Genomic DNA, 12,536 nt, shown 5'->3' on the forward strand with positions numbered 1-12,536 from the left:
AAATATAAAATATTCTTATGATAATACAAAAATATTAAAGACTAATTTAACAGCTTAGTAATGTTCAAGGATTTAAACAATTGTTTGACCAATATTAAATTTGTTATTGTTTCTTTTTTAATCTCTATTTATTTAGGTAACATAGTTTTGAATCTTTGATATCTTGATATTGATCTTGCAGATTTTAATAAAGTTTTGTTATAATATATCAAAAAAAAAATGGATTAAGAATCAAAATTGTTCATATGTGGTGAGTGAAGAAAATACAATTTTCTATCACCTTATTTTTTTTTGGTACTACATGTTACACCATATACAGTTATTAATCTTATATATGAAATGTTTTAAAAAAGTTTAGGCTAAAATTATTCTTAATATTTTTTTTTATTTTTAATTGATATCGCTTTGGAGGTGAGTGAATAATTTGAGAATGAAAATAATAAGATAGATATTATAAAAATATTAACATATGAATCTCCCCCTAAACCCTGTAAAAAAAGTAAAAAACAAAGAAAATTATAATTAAAATCAGCATATTGTCAATTTTAAAACCGAATGTTTAAATATAATGAATGGTTAATAATTACATATAAAAGTTTATATCATAAGAATTTTATAATACTGTCCTATTAAATCACAAGATATTTTTAATTTTAATTTTTCATATTATATATTCAATTTAAATTTACAAATAAATTTTTTATTTTCTGAAATGATAATCCATTCATAAAAATCGTAATGTCTTTCATTATTTTAATTCTTAAAACTTTGAATTAAAACCAATAACATGAAAAGATATGAAAGCCTACGTGTCAAGTTATTAAAGGCTACAAGCTGAGGCTAACTTTGTATGGCTCTCACTGTTAATCTACATGGCAAACTACGGTTGGCTACAATCTTATCAAAAATTATCCATATGGCAATAACAAGATAAGGTTTCTGGGATGGGATGGGACCTGACAGAAAGAAGAAAAAAAAAGAAGAAGAAGAATAGATAAGCAAATCTCTGCGCAAACATAAGTTGCATTTCACTCCTCTCCTCCAATTGTTTCTCAATGGCTGGCTTACGCGGATCTTGTCATGCTGTTCTTGAGGGAAGCCTTCACCTCGGTGGCTCAGTTCGGTTGATCGGAGCCAGTGGCTGCCGTATTGCCTTGCCAGTCAGATCTGGATTTACAATCAGAGCCCAGAGTGAACCCGAGACGAACCGCAGAGCCGTAATCGGCCTTGTGGCAGCTGGTTTGGCTACGGGGTCATTTGTTCAAGCGGTTCTTGCCGACGCTGTTCCGATCAAGGTCGGACCTCCTCCTCCACCCTCCGGTGGATTGCGTACGTTTCTCTCTCTGTTTGTGTGTAATATTTTTATTTTTATTTTTAGAATGCTGGTTCCCTTCTCAAAAAGTGACTGGGGATATCCTCTAGGCGGCTAGAAGAGGAATGTAGTTGTTGGGATATATATATTATAAATCTGAAATCTATATCATGTGTTATTAAATATTATTGGTCAGCCGGGACATTGAACTCCGACGAGGCACGAGACCTTGATCTACCTCTCAAGGAAAGGTTCTTCCTCCAGTCTCTACCCCCAGCGGCAGCGGCAGCCAGAGCCAAGGAGTCGGCCAAAGACATTCTTAATGTGAAAGGTCTTATAGACAAGAAGGCATGGCCTTATGTTCAAAATGATCTCCGCCTCAAGGCCGAGTATTTGAGGTTCGATCTCAATACCGTTATTGCCGCAAAACCCAAGGACGAGAAACAGTCTCTCAAACAACTCACCGGAAAGCTCTTCCAAGACATCAGCAATGTGAGTTTAATTTACACTTATTTTTTTAAGCCATCCATCTTCCCACTATATATATAGATAATAATATGTTTCTTGCTTGTTATATATGGATGCATGCATAAATATCATCAGCTGGATCACGCTGCCAAAATTAAGAGTACGCCTGAGGCGGAGAAGTATTATGCAGAGGCTGTTTCTACCCTAAATGATGTTCTTTCTAAGCTTGGTTGAAAGTGAGAGAGAAAAAAAACAAATGTTAAGAATAAACCATGACTTCCTGTATGCAATTTATATCTTTCAATAAGACATTTCGGTCTTGTAGTACATACATACATATTTGGTTGGGGAGATTTAATTAGACTGTTTTGGTGGCTGTAAAGAAATTAGGTAAAATGTTTGTTTTCATTGATGAACTTCTGAAAATTAAATCCATCTCCCTCACTCTACGCAAGAGTACTCCAGTTTTTATGAATTCAAAAATACAAAATGACCCCATAGATATTCTTGTAAGTTAATTTCCATAAGCTAGTCATATACTTGCTCATAGGGTCTCTAATTTTAAGATAAAAAAAGTTAGGCTTTTTTAGTGATCAAATTCATTTTATCCTTTATATATATATATATATATATATATATATATATATATATATATATATATATATATATTTTATATTTAACAACATTAAAAGAAAATAAATTTAATTTGATACAATTTTTTTCAAGACATGACATTTTTTTTACAATTAGAGTTAATTTTAATTTTGTAAATTTGATATCTGACTATATTAAAAATATTCATTATTTTTATTATGAGTAGTTATAGTGTAAGGAAATTGTATGAGGAAATTAAAGATACATGAACATTTAAAAAATAAAATATAAAAAAACATTATAATAAATAGACCATTATTTTGCTCTTATTCACTTTAACTTTATTTTTTTTTAATATTTTCAAGTTATTATTCTTTAACTTTTTTTTTTTAATAACAAAACATTATTTCTCTCTTAATTCTTCATCTTCAACTTTTTTTATTTATTTTTTTTAATCTTTGTCCTAACTCTTCCTTTAATGTAAACATGTAAGTAGATAAATAATTAGGTATGTTATATATGCACTTTTTTATTTGCCTTCAAGATCTTCAAAATTATGTTTTATTCTTAAATCTAAGACATTATAAAGGGATCAATTGTTACATTCTAAATATGGTTCACTACCCTCAGTTTAAAAAAAAAAAATATCACTCAATCGAACCTAACAAATAAGGGCTATCTTCATGCCACTAATTTATCTATTAATGTTTGATTATGTATAAAGATATGTGTGATTCACCACTTCTATAGTACTAATACTATTTGTAGTTAAGTTAGACAATACTCTTTTTAACATCTCCCATGAATCTGATAGTCACCATAACATATTGACGTAGAGCAAAATTCTTTAATCACAAATGGCACGATCGACACGAACGACACGATTGTCACGAACAGAATAATCGGCACGAATGACACAATCGATAAGATATCAAGCTCGCGGTTCGATTGTTGTGTTCGCGATTGCTAGTCACTTCAGGTCTTTTTCGGCACGAACGACACAGTAACTCTAATAGCTAGGTCGTTCATTCATCTGCAAAAATTGGTTGGAAGGTTAGGATTTCTGGTTTACCCAGTTTTGTAATACTTAGGGTTTCTGGTGTACCCTGTTCTATAACTGGTCTGTTTTGTTGTTGTTTTTTGTTCTTCATTAAAATGGAAAGAAAGAAAAACAATAAGGATAAAGAAGTCAAAGAATTTGTGATGGAAGGTGTAAGGAGACAACTGAAAATAAAATTGATAGGATTGCTGAAGAAACTATTCATGAAAAACAAGAATGCAACAAAAGTCAGGAATCAATTGGTGATAAAAATTCTGAAGAAAATGTAGCAGGAAAATAGGGGAAGAAAGAGGGAATTTGGAATGTTGGTTAGAATGAAAGAACAAATATCTTTGGACTGAAAAATCAAATCATAAAGCTCCTAATGCACGCAACGAAAGAAGAAATTGTGCTCAATAAAAAAAATGCAGCAAACAACCGTCCAATTGAATGTACACTATCTTAAGGACTAGAATTTACTAAAAAGGAGTATGCAAAGATAGTAAATTAGTTAGTTGAAACAATGAGGGAGCTGATGAAGTTCCATAAATCTAAGACTTATACTATCAGGAGCAATTCTAGTTGGAGAGTAAACGAAGTCTGGAAAAATAATACAGGGAAGAAAGTAAAGGATCATGCTAATAAAGGAAAAATCTACTTGGGCGTTGTTTAAACAAAAGTGGAGGTACTCACTTCTCCTTTTGAATTTAAACTGTCAACTGAAGTAGAGGGAAAATGTGTTAAAGAATGGGAAAATTTAGGGGTTGGAAACTACATATGGAAGAATAAAATATCATTCTCAATCACCAAGGAAGCCTTAATGAAACAATGAGAGCTGAAGCGACTAGAGAAGGTTTCTGTAAATATACATGATCTCTATTTTCTACAGTTCAAGAAGGAATCAAACTTTGATGATATTCTGAAACATGGGCATACTTATATTGAATCCAATTGTATGAAGTTGGAGAGATGGTCTGAAAGTTGAACCTACTAAGCAAACCAAAAGAAACAGCTCATATATGGTTTAAACTTTGGAACATCTCAGCACACATGTACAATGCAGAAGCTCTAAGTCACTTTGCAAATTTATTGGAAAAACCATTATACATAAACCCAATTACAAAAGGAGGAGAACAACTTACATTTGCTAAAATAAGCATTGAAGTGCATCCTCGAAGTACGCTGTCAAAGAACATGACAGTAGTTGACAAGAAAGGAAAGTATAGAGTAATAGAAATCTCATATGAATGGAGGTCAGACATATGTGTTTCTTGTAATATTTTTCAACATGTTAGTACTAAATGTGCAAAAGTAATTAAGGAAAAGCATAAAATCCTAAAAGCCCAAGATGAAGAAAAATATAAAAATGAAACGGAAGAATCAAGGATCAAAGAGCATATTGGGGAAGTTAAAGAAAATCAGTAAGGAAAAAATACATTGAAAAAAATCAAGGAAAAATCAATGAATAAATAAAGTAATGATGTAGAGAAAGAAAGCAAGGTAAAATCAGATAATGAAGAAATCAATGAAATTGATGAAATATGAGATTCTGAAGAAGATAAACCTAAAGGCAAGGAAGAGGAAGAAGAAAAAGATGAAAGCAAAGATATAACAGAGGTGAAAAACAAAGAGGAAAAATGTTGTTGATCCTAAACACGAAAAACTGAAGTAGAGAAAAGTAGTGACAAAACCCTGAAATCCTAAAAAAGAATACATTTTATTATATTAGTACGAGTTCATATAGAGAAAGATTATAAACAATAAGAGCATATATACATTATCATCTACTTCAATTCAGTTTTCCTTCATGAAGAACGCAAGAAGATTGAGACGTTGAAGAAGGCAATATGGTCAAAGACAGATATGAAGACAACATAGGTTGAGATAGCTAGATTGTAGTCTTTGTATTTTTAATCTGTATTTTGTAATGTGATTTGACTACCACCATTCAGATCGGCTTTCAAAAGTTATCGGATTTCGTAAGATCAACTTTCGGAAGTTATCGGATTTCAGAAGTTTGACTTTCAGGAAGATTGACACTTAGAAGTTCGGCTCTCAGGAGTTCGGCTTTCAGAAGGTCGGTACTCAGAAGTTCGGTATTCGGAAGTTCGGATTTCAGAAGTTCAACTTTCAGGAAGTTCGGCACTTAGAAGTTCGGCTCTAAGGAGTTCGGCTCTCAAAAGTTTAGCTCTTAAGAGTTCTGCTCTTAGAAGTTCGACACTCAGGAGATCGGATCTCAGAAGGTTGGCATTCAGGAGTTCAGCTCTCAAAAGGTCGGCATTCAGAATCTCGGCTTTCGGAAAACTTCAGCTTTTAGATCCGGTTTTCCATCTATTGGCTCTTTACAAGAAAATCCGTCACTCCATATTTCAGAATTCCATGAAGCGCGTATGATGTTATCTTCACTACTTCCCAAAATATAATCACCTTTCCGGTAGCAGCAGAAATTAGTTTTACACTACACTAGAATTTTATTTTCATTTTAGTGTAAGTTTGAGAAAATCCTTTTGACAACCGCTGTCTGCTATCACAATATGTTATTTCTGATGGTCCAATAAAGATTGACAAGGAAAGAAGCAAGTGGACAAATGAGGACAGAAGAAGGAATAATCTTGACAATCCATCTAGAAACGCCATCTACAACACCTTGGACAAAAACAATTTTGCAAAAATCAGAGCATGCTCTACTACAAAAGAAGTATGAGAGACAATCATCCAGCTCCATAAAGGAAACAAGCGAATCAAGGAAAACAAAATCATGGTGGTCACTCAAAAATTCTAAAATGTTAAGATGCGCCCCGGAGAAACCATGAAAGAATTTGGTGATCGTTTCACAAGAATTCTGAATGAACTCTCACTTCTGGGAAAGACCTACGACAACAAAGAGACAATTGTCAAAGCGCTAAGAGCTCTTCCAAGCGCTTGGGATGTCAAAAATATGGTGATGAGATAATCAAGAAGTCTTCATAAGATGCGGCTGCATGACGTCTTTGAAGATTTGAAATCCTATGAATTTGAGATGAACTGAAGAAATGAAGATGAGCCTTCAACTTCAACAACGACCAGAGCTCTTGTGTCCTCTATGGAATCGACAACTCCAATACCTATCAAGTCAGCTGAAAAATTTCAGCGATGACGTAATGGCTATGCTTTCAAAGAAGTTTAGAAAATTCATGAAGAAGAGTCAACCCAACAATTCCTACAACTACAACTACTCAAACGGTAATAAAACTAACATTCGTTGTTTTAACTGTGATGCTTTAGGTCACTACAGGTTGGAGTGTCGGAATCTAATAAGAGATGAGAAAAATCCGACCGATTAGAAACCAAGGGAGGACTATCAACCATCCAAGCACAATAAGGAGATCCAAAAAGCCTTGCTAGTTGATGATGGTGGAAAAAAGTGGGCTCAAAGCGATTTAGACAGTGACAATGAAGAAGTTAGATGCCTCATGGAAAACGACGAAGAGGTATTCGACTTTGCCTCTAAGAAATTCACCCGAGAAGATCTGATTACTGCACTCAATGACATGGTCATTGAGTATATGAATCTGTCTAATCTTGTATCAACTCAACCAGATAACCAAACTGGTAGAATAATTGAACTATCCTTTGAGAATGAGAAGCTCAAGGAGATAGTTCAACTATTAACTAAAGAAAACGAAAGAACCAAATATGTTATTGATGCATGGACAAAATCTGGAGATGCTGTGAGCTAGATGACGAGTCATCAAAGACCGACAAACTGCAAATTTGGTCTAGGCTATGACAACAACAATCCAGGCACGTCATGCAAAGAGTTGAAACTTAATAAAGACAAACTTCCTTTCATAATCTTTGTCAAGAGTACATCAACTAACAATGAAACAAGTCACAACTCAAATGAGTTGGAAATTAAAAGAGAACTGAAGTATGTGGAGCTAACCGATAAGACACGATGACTTAATCTTGAGAGAAGGAAGCCAACTGGTGGGTTGGACGTGAACATGATAAAACGCCAAAAAAGTATCATCAAAACTCAACCCTATTACACTATGTAGGCAGACAGAGAGATGTCAGGCCTAATGCAAGTAGGGTTATTAAGACTAACACCGGAAGATCCATAAGAATAATACAAGTGTGGATTCCCAAGGGACTAATTAAACGTGGACCCAATTAAATGTGGGTACCAAAATGTGTAAATAGTTATATTTTGCAGGGTAAACAAGTTAAACGTTTGGAGGTAGGGATGAAAAAATTTCGGGTTTCGGAGGACCCGAACCGAACTAGACCCGAATTTGCCCCGAAAAAATCAGGTACTTAAATTACCCAAAATATCGGACTCGATATTTTTAAACTTTTTTTTACTCATTTTATTAATTTAATATATATTTTTACTTTTATAACATATTTTTATTAATTAAATATAATTTGAATTAATTTAAACTTTTAACCTAATTTTAAAGCAATTAATAATACATCAGAAAAAGGCAATTTTCATTCAGTTCAAAAAAATTATTTGATAAAAAATAAACAATATTTTATTAGTTAAAATAAAAATGCCTTATATTATATCATTTTAAAAATAAATAATATTTATAAAAAAATATTAATAAAACTATTTCTCTGTAATATATCTTTCTTTTTAACTAATCTCATCTCTTCTTCACTTCTTCTCTCTTAAGTTAAGAGTCTTAACTCTATTTTATTCACTCACACTCATTTCCATGATAAGAAAATAAAATAAACATTTGTTATAAAAAATTAAATTGGAACTGATTTAAAATCGTTTATAAAGAAAAAAAGGACATATTTAAATAAACGGGATGGGTTGAATTTCATAATTTTTTATCGGTACCCGAAACCAACCCAGAACCGAAAAACAAAAAAATACCCGAACCGATCGGTTCGGTTCCTTCGGGTACTCGATCCGTCGGGGCTAAAATGCCATGCCTATTTGGAGGATTCAGAATGGTATCTAGACAGTGGATGTTCAAGGCACATGATAGGAAACAACAAGCTGTTAACCAATACTGTGAAAGAATCTGGTTCAAAGATCATTTTCGGTGACAATTTTAAGGGTAAAACTATGGGAAATTAAAGGATAAGATTGTCCATGACAACCTAACAATAAACAATGCGCTACTTGTTAAAAATTTATGCTTTAACTTGCTTAACATAAGTCAAATGTGTGATATATGATACACTGTTGAATTTCATAAACAATCATGTCTAGTTAAGAATCAACTGTTAAGTATCTTATTGACAGTGCATAAGGTAAGAAATATGCATAAGGTAAACTGGAAAAATAAATCTGATAACTCTATTTGCATGATTGCTAAAAGCGACCAAAACTGGTTGTGGCATACAAGATTAAATCATTTGAACTTTAAAACAATCAACTATATTTGTACTAAAGAGTTAGTTCAAGGTATTCCTAACATGAAGTTTTCAAAAGACAAGGTCTGCTCTGCTTTCCAAATGGACAAACAAATCAAATCAACCTTCAAAAGTAAAGGAAACATTCAACCTAAAAGATGTTTAGAACTTTTATATAAGGATATGTTCGGTCTGATTAGACTAACCAGCCTAGGAGGAATGATCTACACCTTAGTAATTATTGATGATTATTCTAGGTTTACTTGAGTTATTTTCCTAGTTTCCAAAGACCAAGCAACTCCAAATTTAATTAAAATGCTTAAAAGGGTACAAAATGAAAAATCTGTACATGTAAATAAAATTAGAAGTGATAGAGGCACCAAATTCACTAATAAAGTCTTAACTTTGTATCTTGAGGAATCTAGTATTAGACACGAGTTATCTAGTGCTAGAACTCCTCAACAAAATGACTTAGTTGAAAGGAGAAATAGAACCCTAAAGGAAGCTGCCAGATCCATGATAGCCGATTCAGGTGTTGCTCAAAAACTTTGGGCAGAAACTATCAATATTGCATGTTATATTCAAAACCAGTCCATGATAAATAAACGATTTTTTTTAATGAAATGGCACTAAGCTGTTTTCTCAAAAAAAAAAAGATTTAATAAAACGCCTTTTAAGGTTTATCATGATAAAATTCCTAATATCCGGTATTTTTGGATCTTTGACTGTAAATGTTATATCCACAACAATGAAAAAAACTATTTGACCGCTTTTGATGTCAAATTTAATGTTGACATTATGTTAAGATATTCTGCAGTTAGTAAGACATATACAGTTTATAATAATAAAACTCTTACGGTTGAAGAATCATCTCATGTTGTATTTGATGAATCTTTTGAAAGTAACACTTCCATAACCATTGATTTATCTAACCGATTTGAAAATTTTAATATCCAATTTGATAGTGAAAATGAAGTTCAAGTCTACCCAACGAAATGTGACTAATATCAATAGTATGATTTAAATTACTCAAAACTATAAAGATAAGTTATATAACCCGTTATATATACATTAGCAATGTAGCAACAAAAACTTTTACACTTAGTTAATCAATTGATCATATTATTTGTATTTTTATTCATCGTATCACATAGGTCACTTCACTTGTATAATAATAATAATAATAATAATAATAATAATAATAATAATAAATACTTTAACATTTTATATAAAAAAAATTGTTTAATAGAAATTAAAGCCTTATTTTGATTTGAGTTATTTAAAAAATATTAAAATGTGTAAAAAATAAAAATTTAGAGAGAGATCGTTCTCTCTGACCTAGGAATTAGGAAATGCCCAACAGCCAAGGAGAGAGGGATTAAGGGAGGATTACACGTGCTCACGTTTGGCAGCTGCTAATCCATATTTGGGTTTGATTAGTTCATGAGAGATGAGAAGAGTTTTCCAACTGTTTCTAATTTAAGAGCCAAACGCTGCTAGATATCTCTTCCTTTCTTGTTTGGCCTTTCTTGTTTGGCCTTTCTTTGTTTCCATAAAAAGCTAAATCCGAGGTTTTTCATGTGAATGGAAATGTAATTGTTTTTTAAGGCACGATTTTGTTGGTAGTAGTAGTGCCTTGTCACATTGACATTTCTCCTCTGTTTTTTTGTTCTTGTTGTTTCTCTATGATATGTGGGTAGAGATGGCGATGATGATGATGGAAATCGTGGTACTTTGTTATCCATTTATGGTGGTTACGATGAAAGCACAAGGAGGAGGGTGCCTAGTTAATCCTGTGGTAGTAGGAAGGAAGAGATGATCCTTGTCGTCACTTGTTGTTGGAAGATTGAACGTAGAAACGATTTTATCAATGAAGAAGATCACGTTGAGGCATTCTAAAACTAGCAGTTCAAGGGAACCGAAGCCCAACCGCATTAGCAACAATAATAATGATATTCATCATCAAGATGGAAGTTTGGCCACCATGGGCAGGAGCATCACCATGCAGCCTGCAGGTATTTATTACCAAACATATTTGTTGGATGGATGGATCGATCCGGATAATAATTCTTCATCTAATATAATATATATATTATATATTTTTTAAATATTCATTTAATAAAAATCTTTTAATCATAATAATAAAAGCATCCTATTAAAAAGTTATGTACAAATTTAATACATTAAAATAATTAATTGACTAAAAAATTTCAAAAAAATCAATAAGATCTCCCCACAAATTCACAGATTTTTCAGATTTAATCTCCGACATTTTCAAAATAACTAATAAGACTTTATTTATCTAATATAATATTTATGTATTTATGTATGTTTCTTCTTGATCTTCTTATTAGGCAATAATAATAATAATGTCAATCAGAGGACATTAGCAGAGGAAATATTAAAATTTGGGAATCATGGAAAAGTAGCGGCGGAAGTGTACACGTTCAGAGAATTGGCTCATGCAACGGACAACTTTAATGCGGAATTGCTACTAGGTGAAGGGGGTTTTGGAAGAGTGTATAAAGGATTCATTAATAATAATAATAATAATAATAATATGAAGAAGATGAATGAGGAGGTTGTGGCGGTGAAACAGCTGGACAAGAATGGAATACAGGGGAACAGAGAGTTCTTGGCGGAGGTATTGACATTGAGCCTTGTTCACCACCCTAATCTCGTCAACCTCATCGGCTATTGCGCTGATGGCCATCAAAGGATTTTGGTATATGAGTACATGGCAAACGGGTCGTTAGAAGACCACCTTCTTCTTAGTCATCGACAAACAACAGCAACAACAGAAGAAACAGAAACAAAAACAAAAACATCAACCACCAGTCGTGCGGTGGTGGCTGTGGGGGGTCTAGATTGGGATACACGCATGAAGATTGCAAAAGGAGCAGCACAAGGACTAGAGTACTTGCACGACACAGCCAATCCTCCCATAATTTACAGGGACTTCAAAGCTTCCAATATCCTGTTGGATGACCTTTTCAATCCCAAGCTGTCTGATTTCGGACTCGCCAAGTTGGGTCCCACGGGAGGAGACAAGGACCATGTCTCCACACGGGTCATGGGTACCTACGGCTACTGCGCCCCAGAGTATGAAAGGACCGGCCAGCTCACAACCAAATCCGACGTCTACAGTTTTGGGGTTGTCTTTCTCGAGATTATATCCGGAAGGAGAGCCATAGACACAACAAAACCTGCCCCAGAACAAAATCTAGTCACCTGGGTGCGTATCTGTCTATAATCTATCTGTGCAACATATATCTATCTATATTCATCAATGATTGCATTGCATTGCATTGCATTGCAATTTGCATGTCCAATATTGTAGGCAACACCAATGCTGAGAGATAAGACAAAGCTTGATCTAATGGCGGATCCCCTACTAGAAGGACGTTATCCAATGAAAGCGCTGCATCAAGGCTTAGCTATTGCCGCCATGTGCCTTCAAGAGGAAGCCAATACTCGTCCCTTCATCAGCGATGTTGTTACTGCTCTCGAATATTTAGCCACTCCAGAGGATCAGGCCGATGAAATATTAGTTATGGAAACCGAATCCCAAGATTAATTATTACCAAGCTACCCTAAAGTACACAATTCTTTTTTTAAGTCATCATATATATATATATAATTAATTATTTGTTGTATAATTAATTCCACAACGGAATTCATTCATTCTTTCATAGACATATATAATTAATTATTAGTGTTGTTTGCGTTGATTTATTGCTTTCTAGTTATGTGACCAAAGATATA

At 33.3% G+C, this 12,536-nt stretch overlaps 2 protein-coding genes across 2 annotated transcripts; both read left to right on the forward strand.

The window, feature by feature from the left end:
• The first annotated feature begins 977 nt into the window (after positions 1-977).
• Positions 978-2,107, forward strand: LOC124912196 (oxygen-evolving enhancer protein 3-1, chloroplastic-like). The gene is made up of 3 exons (XM_047452760.1): positions 978-1,329; positions 1,509-1,804; positions 1,916-2,107. Exons 1-3 carry the CDS (start codon positions 1,056-1,058, stop codon positions 2,012-2,014), a joined length of 669 nt encoding a protein of 222 aa, XP_047308716.1. The 5' UTR covers positions 978-1,055; the 3' UTR covers positions 2,015-2,107.
• Positions 2,108-11,139: 9,032 nt separating this feature from the next.
• LOC124911562 (probable serine/threonine-protein kinase PBL23) lies at positions 11,140-12,024 on the forward strand. Its single transcript, XM_047452064.1, has one exon. It carries the CDS (start codon positions 11,332-11,334, stop codon positions 12,022-12,024), a length of 693 nt encoding a protein of 230 aa, XP_047308020.1. The 5' UTR covers positions 11,140-11,331.
• Positions 12,025-12,536: the final 512 nt, after the last annotated feature.

The sequence above is a fragment of the Impatiens glandulifera genome, chromosome 8 (genome assembly GCF_907164915.1).
Source record: "Impatiens glandulifera chromosome 8, dImpGla2.1, whole genome shotgun sequence".
NCBI lineage: Eukaryota > Viridiplantae > Streptophyta > Magnoliopsida > Ericales > Balsaminaceae > Impatiens > Impatiens glandulifera.

Bases quoted from the DNA above. Each gene is read 5' to 3' on its own strand.
- LOC124912196 (XM_047452760.1), top strand. From the start codon at position 1,056: ATGGCTGGCTTACGCGGATCTTGTCATGCTGTTCTTGAGGGAAGCCTT. The intron at 1,330-1,508 runs GTACGTTTCTCT...ATTATTGGTCAG, and splicing joins TCCACCCTCCGGTGGATTGC to CCGGGACATTGAACTCCGAC. The intron at 1,805-1,915 runs GTGAGTTTAATT...AAATATCATCAG, and splicing joins TCTTCCAAGACATCAGCAAT to CTGGATCACGCTGCCAAAAT.
- LOC124911562 (XM_047452064.1), top strand. From the start codon at position 11,332: ATGAAGAAGATGAATGAGGAGGTTGTGGCGGTGAAACAGCTGGACAAG.